Genomic DNA, 24713 nt, shown 5'->3' with positions numbered 1-24713 from the left:
GACAGAAAGCAAGAACCAACAAAGGTGGAGTGAAATTTCCCCCTCTGTCCGCCGTAAAATGCTGACAAGCGCATTGGATTGCTCCGCCTTTCTCTTCCCCGCCTATATACATGCGACACCAGCATCAACGTCTCGTTTCCATACAAAACACCACACGCGCGCGCGCGGACGCACACTTCACTAGCATAGCTTTCGCATAGAGAATTCCTAAGCTTTCAGCTAGGTAGCCTCGACGGCCGGCCAATGGCGAGCACCGAGGTCTCCAACTCCAAGCCGAAGCGCCTGTCCCCGAAGGGAAGCTTCAAGCTGAGCCTCCCGGGTCTGCTTTCCTGCGGCGGCCAGTGCAAGGCCACCACGACCGTGTCGCCTCCGGACTCCCCCACGGCCACCGGCGGCGCGAGGTCGGCGCGGTCGCTGTCGTCGTCCGCGTCTTCGTCCATGGCGACGACGACGTCCCGCGGGCGCGACCGGCAGGCGGAGCTCCGGGAGATCTTCCGCCACTTCGACCGCGACATGGACGGCCGCGTCTCGGGGCTGGAGCTCCGCGAGTTCTTCGCGTCCATTGCGCAGGGCGACGGCGGCAGCGCGCTGGAGCTGGAGCTGGAGCTGGAGCTGGACGCGGTGGCCGGGGCCGGCGGGGACATGATGATGCTGGGGTTCGAGGAGTTCGTGGGGATCGTGGAGCGGAAGGGCGGGGAGGAGGAGGAGCGCGAGGACCTGCGGCGCGCGTTCGAGGCCTTCGAGGCGGTGAAGGGGTCCGGCCGGATCACGCCGCGCGGGCTGCAGCGCGTGCTCGGCCGGCTCGGCGAAGACCCCTCCGTCGCCGACTGCGAGGCCATGATACGGGCGTACGACGACGACGGCGACGGCGAGCTCGACTTCCATGATTTCCACCGCATGATGAGCTCCCATGATGATTAGCTGTGTAGTGTAGCTGTCGCGCCGCCGCTAGCTAGGTCGTCGTCGCTTGTTACGTCATCGTTGGTTCGGTTCCTGTGTTTCCGATTTCCCCCGTGTATGTGTGTGTGGGTTTGAACGTGCTCGTGCTATGTTGTTTGTTTGTTTGTTTGTTTGTTTTCGTGTGTGTGGTTTTCTCATTCTGGTGCCTGTCACGTGTCTTTTACTAGATTCGTGCGGTAGTAAAACATCCTCAAAATACTGGACTCGCCGAACACACGCAGTCCGACGAGCGCGGGTCTCCAGGTCGCGTGACGTGCGCGGACCGATCGGAGGGGGACGGGGTCCGTCCGAAAATGCGTGCGATAGTGTTTTTGAGAAACAAAATTCAAAATTACATGCGTAGATAGTGGTGTATTTACGGTATGTGCATTGCCTGGGAAGGCTCGGTCTGAAACATACATCGGTTTTTAAGGACATGTGAATGGTTGATAAGGCAAACATTTTTTATGTGTTCCACGTCATTTAGAAAAAACAAGAAAGCATATTGTACAGTAGATCATCTCTTATTGTCTTATCTTACAATTAATGGTTAGATAAATAAAATAAATAAATGTTAAGACAAGATGAAATCTATTACAATTGGGAATTTGCCTTTTTTTGGCCTTATCCTTCTTGTGAAGAGATCATCTCTTAATTAAGAGAAGGCTTGTGTCTTTTGTTAATTTTTTTCTCTTTCACGTCAGATTTTATCTTAGGTGGCGTCGCTACGAAAAAACTGACATCATCCCATTTTACACGCCCTAAGCAGAGTGAGAGAGGAGGTACGAGCGCAGGCCTAGCCGGCTAACAGTAGCTGAGCAGAGGTTAGTGCGTTGAAGACTAGATCGTTACGTAGGATCAAAGTCACGTAGATAATTGTGACTTGAAACCCGTGGGTGCTCACATTTACCTCTATTTATTTTAGAATTTAATGATAGGTGACGCGCCTGTGGTGACTTCATCTATCTCTCAAAAACTGTCGGCTCAGTCTCTCAAAGGTGTGTAAGCGTCTGTGTTTGTATTGTGTTTCTCAAAAAAAATCACGCAAATAATTGCCAATTTTGAAGAAAGAGAAATAAGAAATCATATTTTTAAATGATCGATAAAGATGAAATATCGTACTCCGTACTTGCAGTGAAAAGAATTGTGTCTCGTGAAGGGCTTGTTGGGATTTAGGCAGCAATTAAGTAAACAACAATCCCCTCAATTTGTAATAAATGATTTATTTACATGGAAACATACTCAACGTGAGGAGTAAAAAACCACGGGACCAATCGGTCCACAGCAACTTTCACTATTAGTAAATGGATACAACGGAGTATTCTCTAAACTTCTAGAGAATCACAACAACACCATTACAAGTTACAAACTTGCTATCATCATCAACAACATCCACTCTTAACAAGAGCAAAAGGTTGTAGCTCAAAATCAGCTAAACAGAAAAATGCAGTTACTGTTCTTAAACGACTGGTCCAAAATACGTGAAACTTGGCAGACATGTAGTTCTATGAGTTCTCAACATGCTGTCAAAATTTCAGCTCTATACGACATTGTTTGACCCCTCATACTGACAATATCCCAACACTGCACACCTTTGAAGTTACATCAAACAGATCTGACGAAACCACTCACTAATCTGGCTGTCTGACCACTTAATCGTCAAACCAACAGACCAAATCGAAGTGCTCTGAGTGTGGAACGAACACACCAAGCTTGGAGCTGATCAAACCACGTTCAAGCCTTCGACGAACAAGCTTGGTGAAAATCAACACGGAGCTCGAATATTGAGAGATTTTCTCTTCCTCCCTTTGGTTGTAGGTGTGTGCTGCTCTCACCCTTACCCTCTCACTCTCAGCAGCCAACAAAGGAACACTCTCAACCGAGGAGGCAAGGGTTAGTTTTTTTGTTCATCCCTCTCTCAAGGAGGCATCTCAGCCATTGAATGAGGTTGAGGTCAACAATTCAGATGATCTGGACTTCATGGGCTTTGTTGGGCTACAGCTCACCACCTCCATGTGGAGGGATCAGCCCAATAAATGTTATCTCTTACTCCCATATCCGTATGGCATGTATTTTTGTTTTCTCTAAATAATGTGGAACACGTAAGAGAAGAGGACATTCGCTACCATCGCAAGTGATTTTATATATTATTTTTTTATTTTATATAGAGCACATATTTTTGGTTATTACAAGTATTTGACCAACAATAATCTCACCAGCATGCAATCCATTTGACATAAAAATTGAAAGTTTGTCAAGCTTTGTTGAAAGCTCACCCACAACTTTAAAACTCTATTCTTGAAAAAACCCGACCATAACTATAATTCTAGAGTAGAGAGTACAAAAATATGAGAAAACAGGAAGTCTCAAAAGGCTCGGTAGTTAGAGGTTGGGCTCTCAACTCGCTCGCTCGGGAAACACCGCACTAACTCACAAGGAAACCACGTGCTCACTCACTCTTCACTCGTGAATCAATGGCGACGCGGCGCACGGACGGTTTATCGTCCATTTGAATGGCTTAAAGTATACTACTCCGTTTCTAAATATAAGATATTGTAACTTTCTCCTAAATCAACTTTTTATAATTTTTTGAATTTGACTTAGCACAAAGTTAAAATATCTTGCATTTATAATTTTTGGAAACGAGCGAGTACCAAATTGTAAAGCGCGTTCTTCACGAGAAAGAGATTACATCAGCGATTTTGGAAATAGAACTAAGAAAAAAAAGAAGGATTTTAGAAATAGAAAAATGTGTGCCGACGCACGGCCAGAATCACCTTGATCGCAGCTGGCATAACTACGCCCGCAACTATAGGCAAAGACGTGACGCTCCGGAGTCTGGACAAGGCCACGTACCGCGTATGCCGCGTATGGTACGCGCCTAGTCTCAGGAAAGAAAATTAGAAAAGGCCACGCACGCACCTTAGCGTACAAGAGCAAGTTAACTTGCCGACTCCAACGGTCGGTTTCGTCGATGCAGTCGGTTCGAATTTCGAAACAAATCTACTTCCCTTCCTGGTGCCTCTTCCCCATTTCCCAATCGCACCATAGCAAACACGGAAACACCACCCGCGCCGCTTCGAAGCGCCGCCGCCGTCGCCATGGATTCGCCTATGCGAGTTCTTCCCCAAGGTAACAGAGCAACCCGATCTGATGTACCCTCCTTTGTTTTACCGAGCTTCCGTCGCTTCCTTGCTTGACCAATTTCCGCGCGCAGGTTCCCCGCAGAGAAACCCCAAGGGGATGGCACCAAGGTCCATGGAGGTTGACGAGAACGCAGCCCCGAAGCGTTCCGTGGTGGCGAGGTCCGCGTCTCCTCAGAGGAAGAAGGTGTTGGGGGAGAGGAACGGCGGCGGCGGGGAGGGCCCATCGGCCGCGGCGCCCCAGCCGAAGGTCGCGGCTAGCCCGCCGTCCGTCGGTGGCGGCGTCGGGACTTACGACCCGAAGACGAATTACACCACCCCACGGCCGGACTTCCTGCGCTACGACCCGAAGCGGAGCCAGGAGCTCTTTCTCCGGCTGGAGCGCGAGGTGGAGGATGAGTGCCCCAGTGCCACCTCGGGCACCGAGGTCTCGGAGTCGGTGTCCTCCGGGTCGTCCGCGGCAGGGAGCGACTCTGAATTCGATGACGAGGAGGAGGAGGAGGAGGTGACGCCAGCGCATGGAGGCGGTCGGGCGCGGCGGCTATTTCTTCTTCTGGTGGCTGCGGCCGGCCTTTTCTGCTACATTCACTGTATGAATTCCACTCCCTTCCCTGATACTTCAGACGAGGCCCTCAATTTCGTGGGATTGAACGGGAGCATGTATGATGTGGGAGTTCATGAATCACTGCTTGGACCAATTGACATGATGGGTTTAGAGGATAAATTTGAAGCAGATATTGGTCAAAATGTGTACGGGGACAGTCATGACAGTATCCATTTGCACGGCTCAGGAGGTCCTCCAAGCAACTTAATGGCAATTGCAATGATGGGATTGTGGGATGCTTGCCCGAATGTTCCTTTTGGAGAATTTACATGCCAAATTAGGGATGAAAGCAGTGGTAATGTGGATGATCTGAATAAAGATTCTGAAGTAATTGAGCTGAAACCAGAAGCCATATGCTCGGGTGGAGATGTCGTTGGGGATTCCATTGGTTCCACCTACAGCGATGATACAACAGAGGATAAGCTACGAGTCCGGCAAGGGAAATGTGAAGATAACTCGAAGCACTCTGTGCCGGAGTTGGTCGCCATGGAGGAAATAATGGAATCGGAAAGTGCCAAGTCAGATGATGATACGGTTTTTCAAAGTGAGAAGTTGGGTCAGGAATTTGATGCATTGGAGTATGAGAAAACAGCAGAAGCTGCAAAGGCATGTTTTGCTATGGTGAAATTTTCGTGGTCTGCAATGGAACCTCACTTGATGAAGATGTTGGCATGCTTGTCGGTTGCAGGTTTTGTGACTGTTATGTTCAAGTATTTCCAAAGATCTGGTAGCGTCCAGCATCCTGTGCCACGACATATGCCTTCTGTGCCACCAGCACGAGTGCCAGTGTTAGCTCCACATAATATCGCCCACTTGCCAGTGTTTCATTCGCCTCAAGAGTCGTCTGTCTGCTTGGAGCATCCTGTGCAATCGTCATTGCGCAACCCACTCAATGCTCCTTCAATGGGTCGCGGGCATGGTGATCAGAAAATTGAACAAGGGGATGCTGACATTGTGAAGGCTTCAGATAGCAATACTATGGACCGTAAAGAGACGAACAGCTTGAATCCACCTGATGTCCAATTGCTTGGAGAGTTCTCATTTGTGGATGCGGGTAGCTCAAGAGGGAGGTTTGTCGAAGACTCGAATTGGCATGGTGCAGATGTGAAGGTTCAGGAGACGCTTTCCTTAAGCAAGGGTGTGGTCAAGATGGAAAAGGAATCGAGCATAATTCAAAGCCCTCGGGTTCAAAGAGCAAGAAAGAAGGTAAAATCTGGTTCCTTTTGGCAGACCTTCCAGCGTTACATTTTTTTTTGTGGGAAGTATGGTTGCTTCATATGAGCTGTTTATGCCAATGTTCTTGTTCTGTCTAGAATAAATTAATCAGATTTGACTACATTCATCCAAGTTAGGTGGTCTGATGTTACTCCAGGGATTAGTTAGACCATTGTTTGAAGAAGAAAGCTAGCAGTAGCATCCATATTAGCACTAGTAGTCTTTTAGTATGCATGGAACGGTGTCAGTTTTGAACAATTTGGGATATGAATATATGATTGTGATGGTATGTCTTTGGATATTTAGAGCAGAACTGCAGCTGGCTTCGGTTTGCAGATAGTTCTTATGATATGTTACAATGTTAAATCGTCGTTGTTCTCACTCAGGGTTGAGCAGTGTGCGATGCTTGTTATTCACTTCTTATGTTATTCACTTCATTTGTTGTTTTGAACAGGAGAGTGCTGCAGAAGCAGAGACACCGACTCCATTGAGACGATCAAATCGTCTCCGTAAGACAGCAACTTGACTCCTCCTCGAGCCAGGCATAATGCATGTTGTTGATGTCAGATACTGGTTCTTCACGTGGTGGAACTGTGGGAGACATCACCTAGTTGTATCCCAAGAAATGCTACTCCGCGTAGCTTTATTACTGTAGCTATATCAAATTTGTGTAAAAAAGACCTGCGGTATGTTTGGTTTTCCAGAAAACCTGTGAAATTTGCATGTAACTTTCGATGATTTTGTAATCATTAGCCTCGCTTAACGGCTAAACAGACTTTCTGGACAAATTAGTTTCACCTACTTTATTCAGTTTACTTAGTGTTTCAACTACAAATTCTAAGGCTAATGATGTGATTCGCCAAATGTTCCCGACAATTGGAAAAATGACCGTTGGATACCAACTTCTTCGGCTAATCTTCTTGCTGTACCATCCATCTTCTTCGGTTAAATTCAGTTTCTGGAGAAAAGGACGTTTCTTAAATGAGAGAAAATTGAATTGTTTTTGCCGCCTGATTACAAGTAAGCCACGGGCCACACCCACCAACGTGGAGTGGAACCAAGAAAACCATTTTCCTCCATAAAAAAAAGAAAACCATTTTCCCATTTAAAAAAAGAAAACCAATTTATTTATTTCTTTTGTTTTTAAAATAGGACGCATGTATTTTCGAAATAGGATGTATTTGGATGGACGGATTAAAATCGATGATGAAACAAATAAGTGCAATTTTCGGAGAGGAAAAAGCAAAAAAAAAGAAGTAGAGCAAGATGGCACCGGGGCCTTGGAAAGTTGGAATAAGTGTGCCACGCTGCTATACTGGACCGAGCTTGGGCTGCATGTGTTTGGTGGGCCACGCGGGTGCTTCAACTAACGTGGGCTGAACAGCTACAGCTGGGGCTCCTCTCACAAAAAAAAAGCTACAGCTGGGGCGTGTGGGTCGCGAGCGAGAGGAGCGTGCGATCGTGCGTACGAAGACGAACCGGAGAAACTGGCGCGTGCTGGGTGCACTCGGGGCGGGGTGGAACGCGCCGCTGCGGAGTCAGGTCCATGTTTCAAAACCGAGCAGTTACCGTGTTTATGTTTGGATCTTTTGGATTCGGAGGGAGCAGTTACCGTGTTTAATTTTGACAGAAGCAAAATCCGAAGGACACCCCCAGCGCGACGCGGCACAACGCCACGAGTCCACGATGGACCAACCCCTCGCGTCCAATATACGCACCGATCGCCGTAAAAGGAAGCCAAACCCCACCGTCTCAACGAAAACCCACCCTTCTCCCACCGACCCGAGCCGCGGCCAGCCATGGAGCTCGCCAACGCCGTCAGGGACGAGGCCGCCTTCGCCATGCGCGTGCTCCGCCACCTAGCCCGCAGCGTCGTCGGCGAGGGTTCGGGCGCCAACCTCGCCGTCTCCCCGCTGTCCCTCCACGCGGCGCTGGCGCTCCTCGGCGCGGGCGCCCGGGGTGCCACGCTCGACCAGATCGTCGCCTTCCTTGGCCCAGCCGGCGGCATCGCCCACGCGACTCTCGCCTCGCACGTGTCGCTGAGCGTCCTCTCCGAGAGCCCCGGCGACGACGGCGCGCCGATCGTGCGGTTCGCCAACGGCCTGTGGGTCGACGGCGCGACCCCCCTCAAGCTCCACTACGCCCGCGTCGTCGCCGAGCACTACCGCGCCCAAGCGCGCCCGGCCTCCTTCACGACCACGGTGAGGCTGCCTTCTCCCCTGTAACTTTTCCCCCGGAGTTCGTCTCCAGTCTCTCACAATTTTTTTCGTGTATTGACCCAGCCAGAGGAAGCGAGACACCAGATCAACGAGTGGTTCGAGAGCGTGACGGCAGGCCGGATCAAGAGCCTCCTACCCCCGGGCTCCGTCAACAGCGGGACGCTGGCCGTCCTCGGGAACGCCCTCTACTTCAAGGGGGCATGGTGCAGCAAGTTTGACCCCCGGTTCACGCGGGACGACGCCTTCTACCTGCACACCGGCGCCCATGTCTGCACGCCGTTCATGTCGAGCAGCAAGGAGCAGCAGTACATCGCCTGCCGTCCAGGATACAAGGTCCTGAAGCTTCCGTACGCGCGCGGCCGCGGACAACGGCCGTTCGCGTTCTCCATGTACATCTACCTCCCGGACGAGCGCCACGGCCTCGAGAGCCTGCTGCACAAGCTGGGATCCCATCCTGAGCTGCTGGAGAACTCCATGTCTCTGATGGCAAAGGTCCCCGTGGGCGCTCTCAAGGTGCCGAAGTTCACCGTATCCTGCAAGACAAATGCGACGGAGCTGCTGAAAGACCTCGGGCTGCGCCTGCCGTTCGACCCCGTGGCGGCCGACTTCTCCGAGATGCTGGTGTCGGCGCCGCTGTTCGTGTCGGCCGTCTACCACCAGTCCTTCGTAGAAGTGAACGAGGAAGGCACCGAGGCGGCCGCGGCGACCGCCATCGTTGGGGCCTACGGTGCCGCGGCAGTGAGCACGCCGGTTCAGGTTGTGGACTTCGTCGCCGACCATCCTTTTATGTTCTTGATCAAGGAGGACCTCAGCGGCGTGGTGGTCTTCGCTGGCCAAGTGATCAATCCTTTGCTTTCGTAATTTTGGATGTGCAAACACAACCAGATTCATCTCTTTGTAGACGTGGTCAAGTGAACTCTTCATTTGCGATCGATGGTTCCAGGACCTGGATGTTATTTTTGTGGTGGGCGCCCTAGTTCTGATGGATGTGTTGTTGCTGTGCTACACCGGTTATGCCTGCTGTTAGTTTAAGGTAAATGATCGTTGGCGACCGACGGATCGAGCGCATCCGTCCGGCCGCCTCCTACGCTCGACACGTCACATTTTTTGGAGAAAAAAAAAGCAGTGGAACAAGTGGGTCCAACCCACGTCGCTCTCCTTTAGAGCAAGCGCATAGCGTTGGTCAAAACCCGATGCTTCGTCGGTGCTAGAAAAAGATAGGGCCGAGTCTAACTATTGCAGCATGTTGCGCTAAGAAATTTTTGCTAGACTCGAGTAAAGTCGAAGCCTCGGCTCTAAACGATAGTTGACTTCGTCGGTCGCCTGGTGGCGGAAGCTGCCGGGAGGAGGAAGCCGAGGCTCTCCGACGCCATCTCTTCGTCGCCCGAACCGTCGCATGGAGCCCTGCTCCAGCGCAGCCCGGCGCCGCGCCCAGATTGAAGGATTTGGCATGCCATGGAGCCCTCTTCCAACCCAGCCGCCGACGCGCACCTCCGCGAACAACGCATGCAACATGAGGATTAGCCGGTGCCGCGGCGGATTTTGGAGTCTAGAGTGGACTGGGTTGGAGTCTTGGAAGATTTTGGAGACATCGGGCTGAGAAACGTCACGGAGAAGAAGCAGTTGGCTAGACGAGATGGGGAAAGTGGAGAAAAGTGGGTCCCAGCAGTCGAGTCTAGCAAAACTATACATTGCAGCAGATTTGGATTTGTTAGACCCGGTACTAGCTTCTGATCTTGGCTCACCCCAAATTGCTCTTGCTCTTATCTTCCCGAGCGACCCTTCATCCCCACCTTTTCTCCTTGGAAAAACAACTTCCCGATCAAACCGTTCTGGATTTCTCACCATCTTGCAGCCATGGCTCCTGCCGGTGGTGCTGCGAGCTGTGCCGACGGCGCTGCGAGCGGTAGGCGGCGATGCTTCGAGAGGTGGCCGCCGGTGCTTCGAACGGGTGCAGCAGGAAGAAACTAGGAGGCGGTGTAGCGTGTGGTGGCCGCCGATGTTGCTGGCGGGGTGCTGCAACAGGAGAAATTGACGGTGCTGCAAGCGGTGGCCGCCGGTGCTGTGAGCGAGAGGCGGCGGTGCGGCGAGCGGCGGCGGCGATGCTGTCAGGGCCACGCGGCGGTGCTGCGAGTGGCGGCCGCGATGCTGCGAGGCCACGCGGCGGTGCTACGAGTGGTGGCCGCCAGTGCTGCATGCGGGAGGCGGCGGTGCTACGAGCCAAGGCCGGCATTGCTGCGAGGGCGAGGCAGCGGTGATGCGAGGAGAATTGGGTGCAACCACCGACGCCGCCGCCAGCAGCGGCACTGTGTTTTAAGCCGGCCGCCGGCGCGACGAATTCATGGGCTCATCGTGTGGGTAGACTAGGAGGAGGGAAGGGATTTCTTTCGCGGAGGTGAGATGAGTTTCGCAGGAAGAAGACGAGCTGCGGAGAGATGAGTTTAGCGGCTGTAGAAGTTTTGATCGGACGGCTCCGGAGGTGGCCGATTTTTGCCCCAGTCCGCCCGGCCGACGCCTAGTGCTGGCCCTCCCTCGGGTGCACAAAAACAAACGTGCTTTGACATAGTTTGACCATCAATGATTTTTAAAACATTTTTTAATTGATTGTTAGAAAATTGTTGAGTGTATTTGCCACCAAAATTTATAAATATAATATTTAATCAGTCAACTAGCGGAGTAAATATAGTTGAGGAAAACATAAGAAACCAATTCAAGGATTCGATGGATTTGGTAGAGATACATAGGAACCGAACCTAAAATTTGAGTACTCCACAACGGAGTGATGAACGTTCAACCCTGGACCTAACAGTTCCTATGCCTTTATCGTTTTCGCAGAGTTTAATGCATCTTACACACTGGACCTAATTTTTTTTACAAATACGTGAAAACAACATATAAGCAGAATAAACAGTAAAAAATGGAGCTTCCACAATATGAGCAGTTCCATGCACATCAGCACGTCAGAAACAAGATATAAACGGGAAAACTGGATCTACGGAATACATACTGTTCATAAGAGAGCCCAGGCAAAATAATATTTTGATTATGGTTTTAAACCGGAGTCGTAACTTTGATGTTCGCGTGACTCTAGGGCTGAGTGTTACCCGTACAGCACACGCCAGCTTCCCTGGAACATGTAACACTGCTGGGAAGAAGGCTCACAGTATTAGTTTCAGACAGTAACATTTCTAATACTCCGTATAAATAAAATAAAACGGACCACAGCGCTGCAGTGCTTGTTGGGCGCACAGATGAAAAAAACAAGGTTTACAGTTTGCATACACGACAATCGTGTCAAGACACTTCACTGGTTGCTTCCTTGAGCAGGATCAGAGCAATTAGACATTCAGCCGGATGAGGCGGAAGGCCTAGCATGCCAAACACATCGGATGTGGGAGGAAGGATGAATAGCAGTCTCGACAACCTGGGCTTCACTGGAGGAATTTTTATGACCCCAGCGTATTCTTTCTGTTTGAGATAGGATATAAAATCCCGGAACTGTATGATGGATAAAAAATAAAAATTAGACAACTTTACTTTGTCATAGCTGTTCGTTATCTCATGATATTCAACACAGAGACAAGCTCTGATTAACATGATGGCGATATGCTGCATTAATCTGCATACTCTATATCTCTAGAAAGTTCATAATCTGAGATTGTTTCGAGAAAAAGAGTATCTTGAAGCCTCCTCAGTGCTCAAATGACTCCATGACTAGCATAAACGTGCATAAAACAACATCTATGAATCAAGGTAACAAGTCATGTAGCTGTAAATGTCAAAACTCATAAATGAACTTTAGGAAAGAAACTATGCCTATGACCTGACTGATGCCTTAATACTACGAATTTATTGTCATTTTCTGACGATACCTACTTTTTTCACAGATAAATGCTCATATTAATTTGAGATTGTTACTAGGGAAAAAGGGCAAACTAACAGTAAAGATAAATCATACCCCTTTCTGATCACCATTTGAACAAGGCAACAACCGACAGACTTCTCTCTGCAAAATTTTAAAAATAATTTAATATTTTTATACAAAGTGAAGAAAAGAATGTTTTTTTTTCTCCGCAACACACTGAAATAGTTGAGCTTCTTAATACCTTCAAAACATTCCTATTTGGTCCAGAGAAATCATACAACAGATAAATGCTTATATTAATTTCAGGTAATACAGCCATAAATTATACTCAAGGAAATACATATTGACTGCAATCTGGGGTGTTATGTAAAAATAAATAGCACAACCACAACCACCATGTTCCCAACAAATGTACTGCATCATTTACTATAATCTGCTATCAACATTCTTTTTTAGTAGCGGTAGGATAGTGATCTATCATGATTCCCCACTATCATCACCACTAAATGTACAGAATAACGAGACAAGCCAGATATGATGAACGTTATCATCAGCTCCAAGTGTCACTGATGAACAGTAACCACACATGATGCATCATTTACGAAATCAGCTATCAGGAATGTCGACGAAACTACAAAAGTACTTTTGGGTGTGAGCAGGGGTCCAGAAATTCAAGGAGCACCTTAAACTTATCTCTTCCAGGGAATTGGTAATTTTACAGATGATTGGTGGAACAATCAGTTTCTGACCGATACCAATGTGTACTTCAATGCCGTCGGAGCATGCCCCCTCCCAAATTCGTCTCCAGAAGGAAATTTTTATAAGAAAAAAAAAACTTTCTAGAATGTGAATACAACCTGCTCTTTCCACGATTAAACCCACAAGTTCCAAATGGAACCCCACAAACTTTCAACTGGTTGAAAACGGACTTCCAATCAGATGAATATGGTCTCTCGCTCAGACGGACACGGACTTTCAACTGGATGAACACCAACTTTCAGCCAGATGAGAATACTTTCAGTTATATGGACACCGACTTACAGTTTATACCATCCAATTTTATAATTAAACAAATTAGGCTTTGAAAACTAGATATCAACTTCCAACAAAAAAGTTGGAGCTTTCAATTAGGAAACAATATTTTTAAATGATACAACTCTGGCTTTTAATTAACAAATTTGAAATGGAAAATACTACAGAACAGATCTGAGATCTCCACAAACTCCTATGGTACCAGCAGACAGCAGTGACAATGGACATGCGGCAGGGATGAAGAAAAGGACAGAGGCACCAGCAGCAGTGTGGTGTGGTGCCAGTGGCAGGTGGAGGCGGCACCCGACAGCGACGCACGATCATCCACCAAAACTAGAGCGACAGCAAACAGCGAGGAACATGGCATCTGTGCCTGAGGAAGTGCAACCCAGCAGTCTATGGGCTCGAGTGATGAAAATGGTGGCCAACTGAAGAACGAGGAAGAAGAGAGAGGAGGTTGGGAAAGAACAGGAGAAGAAAACAAGGAACAGGATGAAGAAAAAGCAGATGGTGGGCCTCAATGGTATCTTCCAGACAGGAGCAGAGACAGGCCCCCAGCAACCAGGGCGGTGGCCTGGGACGCGAATAGATTTTCTTTAGTAAATTTTGAAGTATTTCGAATTTGACCTGGGGCTTTTATCTTTGATTTATTATTTTCAGACTGCTATGAATATTTGGCCCTGGTCTTTGTAAGATACTGGCTCCGCCACTGCTTCCAGAACCAACCAGTTACTCATTGGAACGTTCACCCACTAAATAGTGTTTTTGTATCTTCCAGGTAATAGACCCCAAAACAGAATGTTCTTATGGGGCAGTTCATATGTAACATGGTATTATTATGTTTCGCCAATTAGAAAGCATATTTAGTGAAAACATGATGAGTAGTCTGAAGAAAATTATGCATCAAGTACATGAACAAAACACCCTTTATCATTATAAGTACAACTAGGCTATTCCCGTCAAAAAATAGGTTACATATACATCTGACAATAGTATATGGCCTTAGAATCTTACTTTACTAGGTGGAGTATTGGAGAAAATCGTCTTCACATGCTGGATACGTGTGCGCTTTGTCACATCTAATCTTGAAGGCCATCTGAAATGCCCAAACACAATTGATTTGTAATAACATATTATAATGTAACAAATGATGCAATGCACAAATAAGGATGAATTTATGTGAGCCTTACTCTGCTGGTTCAGAAACAGCATTTTCATATCTACAGACATCCAACTCAATTCTACTTGCATAGATTGTGCAGTAGTGCAAGCCACTTTTTGTAATAGAACCCTGCCACTGAGGATGAGAATATGGCTTCTGTGAGTTAGAAGGGTCTGTGGCAGGATGCACTGGAGGAGAATCTGGGGGCGGTGGAGCAGAAGGTGGGCGGGAAATAGGTAATGGTGGTGGAGATCGTGGTGGAGGCGGTATATCTAGAGGTGGTGGCATTTTCTCTGGATGCTGTGCTGAACCTCCAGGAAGCTGTGTAAGAGGGGTAATAGAAGATGGAATGAAGGGAAGAGGAGCAGGCGGATTGATACGGAAGTTATTTCCGGGCATCATGCGAGGAGAAACACGGCTGAAGGGTGGAATTGGGGTAGTGTTTTCCCATGGACTGCCTGGACCAGGATATACAGGACGGACAAAAGAAGTTTGGATAGGTGGTGGTGGTGGTATTACAGAAGCACGGTGTGTGGAAACAGGTGGGATGGGAAGAATTCCTTGTGGAGTTCTGTTTGACTCTAGCTCCTTATAGTGCCATAATTGTTTTGCATTGGGAGGTGGTGGACCTGCACATGAAGCATGGCATTGTTACAAACCTTGCAAATTTTCCGTTCCACCAAACAACCCTATACTTACCATACCGCTCAAAAAAAAATACTTACCATAAATTGGCCTATCCCCTTGTACCGTGTAACCTGCATGATAACCTGAAACCCTTGGATTCCTGCATATTTTCCCATCACTGAAATAAGTAATTGTCAAGTAACAAGGCAATGTTTCTCTTGTGGCATCAGGCATGTAAAACATCATGCAACTTTTTTTTCATGAATACGTATCAGTAACCAGAAAACATTTCTAGATACTGTATAAATTAAAACTAAAAGGAAATGCCTGTGTTATGATGTTTCCAAGGCACCATATATTATCTAACATAAGAGGATGGCATGGCAATGAATGTTCAATGAAGTGTAGTTAAAGCCTAGGATGCGACTTCCCTAATTGCAATTACAAGTTGGTGTACTCTACTACTCTTATTAAATATCATAATCGCAAGATTGTGAATAGTAATTTCATGTACTCCTGATTGTTCGTTGTTTCCATATGCATTGCATGATTGCAGCATGCCAACATCAGCTATATGTATATAGCGATGATTGGAATAGGCAACCAGATACAATGCCCCATGACGCGATAACAATGCCACATGACGCAGGACCATTTGATGGTAACACATCACAAGATTGACACCATGCTAATGAAAAACTAGCTTAATTGAGCAGATTGCGACTTGATCTGATCTGTCTTTAAGAACTGGCAAATAAAGAACATAAGAAAAAAATAGTACATGCCAACATATAAGGCAGCAGCTACATGTGTGTTTTGTTAGTATATGTGCATAGTAAATAGTGAATGGCTCACTGCAAGAGTACCATAAAACATAAAGATTTCCAATGTAGCAATACATTGACAAAACAAAGAGGGTGCGTTGAATCAACAAGACGCGTCTTCTATGGTATATTTAAATTCAAATGGTGCATCTTCACAAAGTTCAAGTTAGATGAGCAAAAATAGCATGCTAATAAAATACGTGATAGAGAAGGTTGCAGGTGCATGACATGTTTATACTGGTACACTAAAAAAAGCGAAAATGGGGAGCCATGTGTATCTCAGGTGCTCGTACATATCATGTCATGGTTCCAAAATCGCATCAAACTTTGGAGAAAACGTCCCAATAAGAGACATGCTCATAAAGCACGTTTCAGGAGGTATGCTATCTTCAAATTGACCACTGGTGACTTCTGTGCTTTGGTCTATGTTGTCCATAAATGGCCATGTTTGATCCGTTATCAGACCTGTTATGTTTCTGTTCTGGTCTTCTAACAAATATGATGATTTCTTCAATAAAAAATAGAGCCTGGTGCTCTTTATCTATAAAAAAGCGTATGCAAATAACAACAGATGCAACCAAGAACTATCCATGTCAGAATTAGAAAAAGAAAAAAGAGGTTAACCTAACCTTGTCTCATGGCAACTGCTGCTGTCAGAAGCACTCTGGGCTGACATTGGAATAACAGGTGACAATGTTTTATCATGAACAGATATAGAGCTGCATGCCCTTGATTCAACACTAATCGACTTCAGCCCAAATCTTGCACCATGCATGTGGGATTTCGCAGAGCAAGCAGCACTGTGTAATTTATAATCTATCAAACAGTTCCCATCGAGCCTATTAAATTTCCACCTACAGATCTCACCGAAACGTGAGAAAGCATTGATAAATTCCGAGTCAGGGATGGACTTATCCATGTTTTGCACAAAAAGTTGATAAGCAGATGTATCATTATCCTGGGAAGAAACATTTGAATCAGCTTGGCGCCTTATATGGGCTTTTGCAACAGCTGCATCAACCGCTGTTTCAAATTCAAGAAGCAAAGCATTTTCACTGGAGATATCAATGAAGCCACATGGTCTCTTCAGCCCTGCTGACTTCAATTCACCAAACACATCATCTTTTTCGTTCTGATTCTTGACTTTAGCAACATAAATATGGCAGCTTTCACCAACAGCTATACCACCAATAAATCCCTTACTACCTATAAGTCTATCTAAATACCTTATTTGAAGACCACCACCCCAAATAGAGGAACCCTGCATGTATCCAACTGCCTGAACAGCATGCATTATGTTTCCATATTCAACTAAGGCAAAATCTTTGGATGGATGAAACAGAAAGTTTGTTAATGGGCCAAACTCCTCGAACTTAGATCGAACTAGTGCCTCTGCAGCATTATTTCCCAGTGAGCCAACCCAAAGTTCCTTCGAAACTGAAATTACATCACTTGAGACAGAAGCAACATAAAGATCAGGTCTTGCAACCTGAACTGCAGTCCCACCCTTGCAACCAGCAGTTTTCGCATCTGCCAGCTTCTCAGTTTTCAAATCATCAGAATGCACCATCTGCACAGACTTTCCTTCATAGCTATCAATATTGTCAGTTTTTTCTCCTGCACTTTCGTCGAGCTTCTCCGGTACTGATAATTCACAGTCCATGTGACTTTTATCCTCATCAAGTTCTGATAAAGAGCCCAAAACTTTTAAGCAAGATGACACCTCTGAAAGCACATCAGATCTACATGAATCACATAGCTTTTTGTACCTCCGCACTATCCAACCTCTCAAAGATGGATGCCTAGAAATTGCCTGCATGTGAAACCTAGTAATCACATTTTTTGAGAAATGAACAGGAAAAACACTGAAGGAAAGCAAAGAAGCCCCTGGGGACCGCAAAGTAAAAGAACAGTTTTCTTGTCAGACATGCTGTAGAATATAGCAATATGTGCATCATATATATTTTCAACTCATAAAGCTACAAAAAAATTTGGTACGGCTCAAGCTTTTGACTGAAAACAGATATGATGCACTCATGCACATATTTTCACCACCATATTTTGTGCAAATCCTTACAGAAAAAAATTCCATCAATATTTGTATACAAGAAAGAATAGTGGCTGTTGGGGCAAGAAAAAATCAATTAACCTCCATCTTCTTTTAAAGAAATCTTCACAGAATCATGAACTAACCAAGGGTCAACAACAAACAATAAAAAAGGGCAGAAATTAAACGCAGTTGGGTATCTTGGGTTAAATCACATGACTCGCTAACTTGTAAGTACTATAGGTACTCACAAGCCCCTTAGGAAGTATAGTGAGTTGCTGAGTTATAATTTTGCTAACGTTAGGTTCAAGTCAAAAATAAATCATGCAACCTATATCCAATATATCAAGGATATCAATCCGTATCTAACAGACGCACATAATATATCCTTTCGGTATAGCAAATATGGTTCATAGACTCCTGACTTAACCTTGAATTATGTGGATCATCATCATAGATAAGCAGGAGACAAACAATAGTGCTCGGTTTAACTACCCAACCAAACCACTGCATGCAAGTCATAATCCTACAGCTAGTTTCGAAGTAAATGGCTAATTTAATTGATCAGTTTAAAATTGTTGTTTAGTAGTTAACTTGGTTCTATAACCCATTATCGTCCCTATTGGACAAGTTTCAAAAGTAAATAACAGAAAGGTGAAAATTCTTCATCAATAAATTCCATACCATTGTGATGTAACACTCATTTGACTCTGCCATGGAACTTCCTGACACGCCAGAAACATCGGAAGGCTTTGAATCAGCAATCTCTTCGGTGTCAGACATATCTATGTCCATATCTATTTCCATATCTATGCACTGTGATGCTACATCAGCATTATTGTCCAGAGAATCATTTGAGGTACCATTGTTCAGATGGCAGGTTAGCTGATTTAAACAGTACAGTCCTCTTTTTACATGGTCAACTTCAGCAGAAGCAATCAGCACAAAACACGCTTCTAGTAGGTTCTTTGGGAATAAAAGAAATATGCACAGCAAGGAGAGTGCTCTGAGTTCAAATAAACAGTCATGCGCCGGTTGGTTGTGACCCCCTGACTCCTCCTTTAAAATGTCTAACAATTCCACAGGGTCCTGAAGCTTAGAAAGTCTTCTGGAGCCTATATGATATATATCCTTCCCATCAAATGTTGAAATGAAGAAGGTGAGGACACTCATATAAACCGCGGAGCAGATTCCTGTGATAACAGCTGACTTGGGAGCTTCAGAAGATGCTGTAGAGCATATGTCCACTAAGCCAATACTACAAGCCCTACAAGTCCGGTATGCCACAACATCCACATCACCCCCTCTTGTTACAATGGCCAAGTTCCATTTGTACATGTTGATGGAAACTTTAGCAGCTGCCTCAAGTGCAGTAGGACAGTAGGAGGCATATTGAGGAATCAAATTAGCTAAAATATGTTGTACACTTGTGCAACCTGTGTAGATAGACACAGAAAACAATGAGGATGGTATCTAAACATGGTACGACTAAGTGCTTTCACTATAACATACTTTAGTCTTGTAACCAAGTACCTATGTACTCCAAAGAGAATATGTTCATTAATGTGACTGTAGAAAGAGAGCTTGAAAAAGGCCGAGCCTTAAATTGGTTATTAGATACAGAAGCTGATAAAAAAGCAGACCGACTTGGAAACATGGTTGTTACAAATTTACTATGTGCCGATGCCTGTCCAGGTTGTCATAGATAAAATATACAAAAGAGTACATAACCATGATGCTACCAGAAGAAAATTCAGGCATCTATAATTGGCGAAAAATTATTGTGATTGCATTTTCCAGTTCCAAAGCTACTAGTAGAGCATTTCATCCTCAATATTGCTTTGTTTGACCTTAAGATCGACATGGGACAAACAAGGTGTCTAGTGCCGTCAGTTGTCACGATGCTCCAGCATTTTGTGGCGACCTTTGAGCATAGTTTTTAATACGTTGTTATCCCGTCGCCATAACGACGATACAACGTCGTGGCGCCCCTGGCTGCCGTCGCGCCGACCCACGCGATAGAATTTGCCTGTGGCGTCGATATGGCGTCCTGTGGACGATTCAACCCTGTGACGGTTAAGATGCGACACCACACAAGCCGATAAGCACAGCAGCAGGCACGCGTGGGAGAAATAGCCTGTGGCGTCGATTGGGAGAACAGTCCGCGCGGGAGGGAGTGAGGGAGGAAGAGAGAGGAGAGGGAATTGGGTGAACCTGCATCTCCCAGCCGCGGCGGTTCCATCACCCATCGCCGGCGGCTCCATCCCTCTGTGCTCTGCTCTGTTCTGCTCCTCTCCCTCCCACCCTCTTGTCGGGGACTGATTAGGGACTGCATGCTGCTTGTTTCCTAATGCAGTCCAGCACTATGGAAGGTCCAATTGAGCGGATCCAATTGCCAATCCTATTAATTGCTTGCAGTATAACGGAAGGTTACAGGACACAAGGCAATCACTAATTATGATCCCTGAAATCACGGCCAGGCGCTATACAAATCAAGCATCGATTCCTATCCTGCAGTTAAGATGCTAACTAGTAGTATCAATCATGTTTTTCTTTTTGCGGGTAAACCTATCAATCATGGTTAGTTACCATGTTTACACCCGTCCTCCTCTCCCTCCTACCTATGTTTGTGGATGACTTTATTAGTGATGCTGTCCCTATGATTGATTCCCTTGATTGCTCAACAATTTCAAGGTATGTATCTCTACTCAATAGATAATATATTTAGCTGATATAGTAGGTCTGATAGCTGCTAGTATATTTCTGTGAAGTCGCTACGCCACACGCCACAAGCGTTGTAAAGTTGTGAGGGGGGTGGGTCGCCGCAACTCGCCACGCCGTATTCAAAACTATGCCTTTGAGCATAGTTTGAAAGCACCGGACCAGTGAGAGTCTCGGATCACAGTTCACTGATTGAATTGATTGGACCGCAAGATCATCTGGTTCTTCATCGTTCACAAATGTAAAATTCGGTATACTTCTAGAGGCATGGTAGATGTGTTTCATAAGTTATTTCACAAAGCCTAATAGGATCAGCTTGTTAAACGCGCACGGTGCAACACAGGTCCACCCCTGAGGTGCTGGGTTCGATCCCCGGTTGCCATGGAATATTTTTCTGCCACGGGCAGAGTTCTTTTTTCCCGTTGGACTGGTTGGCAGTTTCCCAAAAAAAAAAGCTGGTTCGACCATGGTTTGTCAGGTTTCCAAAGATTGACTGTGGCGACACCACGACGGGCAAGCGTCGTTCCCGGGTTTTTTCGGTCCGGCCACCAGTCCGGTCTGTTTTTCATGCTATGCTTGTGGGCTATGATTATGTTTTCCAGTTCCAAAACTAACAGAGCATTTCCCCATCAATGTTGCTTCATTTGAACTTGAGATTGACATAGGACAAACAACATATCCAGTCTCATCACGGTGCTCCTGCATTTCATGCGACCTACGGGCGCCAGGATGCCATCACCCCAACAAATACATGACTTTCTTTTTTTGATCGGGACAACAAATACATGACTTCCTGCAAAGCATGCAGTCAAATTTTCTAATTTTGACCACTAATATATTATTAAACTATTAGAGGTAAAAATACTATCAATCGTGAATAATGATTTTGCAAAATTATTTTTAAACTTCTAATAATATTTAGTAACAGTCAAAGATGTATATTGGGGACTGCGCTGATGCAAAAAATGTCATCTATTTGCCAAGAGAGCAAGTACCTTATATCAGAAAATGAAGCAGATATACCTAATGCCCTAATACCAGCAAGTTAGGAAAGACATAGCAGCACGATACCGTTGCAAATTAACACAGGTTCCCTAGACAACAACTAATATTAGTATAACTAGTTCTTTGTGTACTAATCACATGTGAGATGCCTACTGTTTTTGTAAGCATTGTGTGTGTGTGCGTGTGCTCATAGATCTCTCATTCACACAGAGTCCAGCCTTAGCTGACATCCTTCGCTCATTCACATCTACTACTATCACAATTCTTGCCTCCTTAGAAGTTGAAAAGGAGGTTAAACAGCAGGCAGCATGCTCTTCCCAGTTCCCAGGTTCTTCCATCCTCCCCTTCTAACTCCTTGAATCTTTATGGACAATGCAGAGACACCGCACAACGAGAGAGAGAGAGAGAGAGGGGGGGGGGGGGGGGGAGCGGATTGAGACGTTGAAGATAGATGGATGTGGATCTATTGGAGCTATCTGGATCTGGAGTTCTGGATCCCTTCCTCTCAGTTCGACTCCAAGTCCCCAGCCTAACCCTGGTCATTTGAGGCGATGGACCCTGTCATCTGGCGACACCATGACACACAGGATATGTAAAATGGAAAGTTCAATGAGCTTTACTTCAACTTTCCATCAAAGATGAGTCGCGTTTTGCTCTCAAATTTTAGTTGAGAATGATGCAGAAATGTGAAGCGATGTATCTGTCTACTTTGAATATGAGTTATTATTCATGACTTCATGTAAGCATATAAAAAAATCAGTGCATCCAAGACACTGATATTGATGGGGTCAACAAGTGTCACTGGTGGTGGTGCATCTCAAGAGCACATCCGTATGGTGAACCCTGCATAAAATACATGCAGTACCAATCTCATGTCCTCAGGGTTATGGTAAGTTTGGTTGGCGACCAAAGCCAACCCTGCCAATTTATTGGTCGTGTCCGAAATTTGGTCGATGCTTGCCAAATTTTTGGCACGCCCACTCTAGTTCATATTCTTCCAACATTGGACATATCATGGGCAAGCGAAACCTTGAACAAAAGTTTAGCTAAGCAAATTTTTGGTAGGGTACGGCTGTGACCTGTGAAAAGCCAAACACAAGACTTTTTTTTATCTACCAAAGTGTACTAGATTTTATTTTTTTGCGGGTAAAGTGTACTAGATTTTGAATTACACACAGAATAGGGCAGGTTAACAGTGAAATTCATAGCAAGATCATGTTTCCCATGGTAGCCCATATCGATCAAATTTCTTTGCACCATAACAACTCAAGTAAGGTAGGAACGAAAAGGCTCACGATTCTAACATCCAGTGGGACCAATCCAATCTAGCTTCAACTTCGAGGGTGAAGTGGTTTCAAGCACGAATAGAAATTCACTAAATAAATACTCCCTCCGTTCCATAATTCTTGTCTCAAATTTGCTCAAAAATGGATGTATCTATTCCTAAAAAGTGTCTAGATACATGTAATATTTCGACAAGAATTATGGAATCGAGGAATACTAAAAATGTATTTCTAATTGCGGCATCTAACAGTAGAGGGGAAAGGTTAGGTACCACGGGAGGCGGTGATGAGAGCAAGGTAGACCTGCTCGAGCTCGGGCATGAGGCGCGCGTCCTTGCCCTCCACGCAGAGCCGGATGCGGCGGTAGCACTCGAAGAGTTTGCGCAGCTCTTCCTGGTTGCGGCGCTTGCGGACGATCTCCTCCGATGACGGCGGCGGCGACTGTGGAGGAGGCGGTGGTGAGGAGTGCGCCGCTGCGGCTAGGGTTTGGGGAGGCGGCGGGGTAGGAAGTAGGCCCGGGCACAGAGGCGGGGGCGGGCGCGTCAGCAAAGTGGATGAGGGGCTCGGGGTCTGGGCCTCGACGAGCTTCCGCTTCTTCGGCGGCGGGTCCGCCGACGACGCCATGAGGGAGCTAGGTCGGGAAGAACCGAAGAAGTCGACAGTTCCCAGTCTGTGATACACTCCCGCAGGAACTTACCCTAAAATAGGGGAGGATTAGCTTGTGACTATGCGAGACGTGCACTGTAATTGTAGCCAGCCAGGTAAAACAATTGTGTTACACAACTTGCGTACTTCTATAGCATACGGAGTACTCCGTAGTATATACTTAGATATTATTGGAATACTGTTAAAAAAATAATATTTTCGGAATAGGTTTGCTTCAATTTGGAGAGCAGAGTACATGCTTTTGGCGATCCAAGAATGCATATCTCAATCATGTTGTCTGATTAACTGACTTTTTTTTTGGAGCACGGTTAGCTGACTTGCTCTTTATGAGCATTTGAGGAAGGACTCGATCGGTTCTTTTCTCCGTGAAATTAACCAAGAATCCATTTTATTACGCTATGAAATTGTTGTTACCGACAAATCTAGTGACGTTTTGACTTAAAAGCAGGTCATATAATAAGGTCCAATTCAATCGAGTTCATGGAGCCGGTGATGAAATATCATCCAAATAGTACCAAAGCGTATGGTTGCACTCTTCTGGTAGGAGAATAGACAAAACAAAATATTGCAAAATAACCATAACAAATTAGTAACAAGAATATATAAAAGAATATCAAACAACAATATCACACAAATTTAGCTCTGTTGAAGCCGATTCATCTTCTGCAAATGCCCATTGATTAGCCCCAAAATTAACGAATGACTTGCTAAAACGAGTTAGCTCCCTTGCCGGCCATGGCGAGCAGTGAGTGCTAAATTACGGTGATGGCTGTTTGAAAAAGACAAGGATTTGATGCGAAATTTTTGTCTTGTTTTGACCGTGTTTGGAATGTCTAATAAGGACATGGAACTTGACAAATCTCCACATGAAAACAAACACATGTAAAAAAAACACTGCTAACAATAACCGTCGCAAAGAAATGAGCGCCGAGGTCAAAGGTGGTTTCACAACTAGCAACGCCTAAGGTGGGGGGCACGACATGCGCGTGCACCCCTTACAATAAGTGTCACCAATAACGCACTTTTAATGGTGTCTACGTAGCTTCCTTTGCCAGCCGTGAAAAAGTATAGCTAAGTCATGCGTACAACTAGCATGACGGATGTTTTGAAAATACTGGATTTGATGCAAACTTCGAACTCGATGGATCTCAGCACGAAAACTAAACATGTCAAAGAAATATTCTGCTAGCAATAATTGTCACCGAGAAATGAGCACTGAGGTAAGAGGTGGTTTCGCAACTAGCAACGCTTAAAATGAGGGGCCATGGCAAGCGCACACCCCTTCCATAAGTGTCATCAGGACCACAATTTTTTCAGTGTTTAGACATGTTCCAAACAACCGAAGAAAAAAAAAGATAGAA

At 45.8% G+C, this 24713-nt stretch overlaps 4 protein-coding genes across 5 annotated transcripts; 3 read left to right on the top strand and 1 right to left on the bottom strand.

The window, feature by feature from the left end:
* The first annotated feature begins 151 nt into the window (after nt 1–151).
* LOC100833790 (probable calcium-binding protein CML41) lies at nt 152–1064 on the top strand. Its single transcript, XM_003567101.4, has one exon. It carries the CDS (start codon nt 244–246, stop codon nt 919–921), a length of 678 nt encoding a protein of 225 aa, XP_003567149.1. The 5' UTR covers nt 152–243; the 3' UTR covers nt 922–1064.
* Nucleotides 1065–3882: 2818 nt separating this feature from the next.
* On the top strand, nt 3883–6716 carry LOC100833171. Its single transcript, XM_003567099.4, has 3 exons — nt 3883–4071; nt 4157–5892; nt 6356–6716. Exons 1-3 carry the CDS (start codon nt 4041–4043, stop codon nt 6425–6427), a joined length of 1839 nt encoding a protein of 612 aa, XP_003567147.2. The 5' UTR covers nt 3883–4040; the 3' UTR covers nt 6428–6716.
* Nucleotides 6717–7663: 947 nt separating this feature from the next.
* On the top strand, nt 7664–9125 carry LOC100834500 (serpin-Z1). The gene is made up of 2 exons (XM_003569844.3): nt 7664–8102; nt 8184–9125. The coding sequence occupies exons 1-2, from the start codon at nt 7701–7703 to the stop codon at nt 8979–8981; spliced, it is 1200 nt and encodes a 399-aa protein (XP_003569892.1). The 5' UTR covers nt 7664–7700; the 3' UTR covers nt 8982–9125.
* A 2020-nt stretch (nt 9126–11145) lies between these two features.
* Nucleotides 11146–23378, bottom strand: LOC100834200. Of its 2 annotated transcripts, none has more exons than XM_024459039.1 (8): nt 22959–23378; nt 18362–19113; nt 16260–17443; nt 14905–14984; nt 14208–14808; nt 14032–14113; nt 12079–12126; nt 11146–11618 (listed from the first exon to the last, which is right to left on the bottom strand). In XM_024459039.1, the coding sequence occupies exons 1-8, from the start codon at nt 23308–23310 to the stop codon at nt 11415–11417; spliced, it is 3303 nt and encodes a 1100-aa protein (XP_024314807.1). In that variant the 5' UTR covers nt 23311–23378; the 3' UTR covers nt 11146–11414. The 2 variants fall into 2 exon arrangements, with proteins under 2 accessions (XP_024314807.1, XP_003569891.1); XM_003569843.4 differs by having other exon boundaries at nt 14905–14966; nt 22959–23377.
* Nucleotides 23379–24713: the final 1335 nt, after the last annotated feature.

This window comes from Brachypodium distachyon, chromosome 2, assembly GCF_000005505.3.
Source record: "Brachypodium distachyon strain Bd21 chromosome 2, Brachypodium_distachyon_v3.0, whole genome shotgun sequence".
In the NCBI taxonomy this organism is placed as follows: Eukaryota; Viridiplantae; Streptophyta; class Magnoliopsida; order Poales; family Poaceae; genus Brachypodium; species Brachypodium distachyon.
The sequence above is the reverse complement of the archived record's forward strand: the minus strand, read 5'-3'. Positions and strand labels throughout refer to the sequence as shown.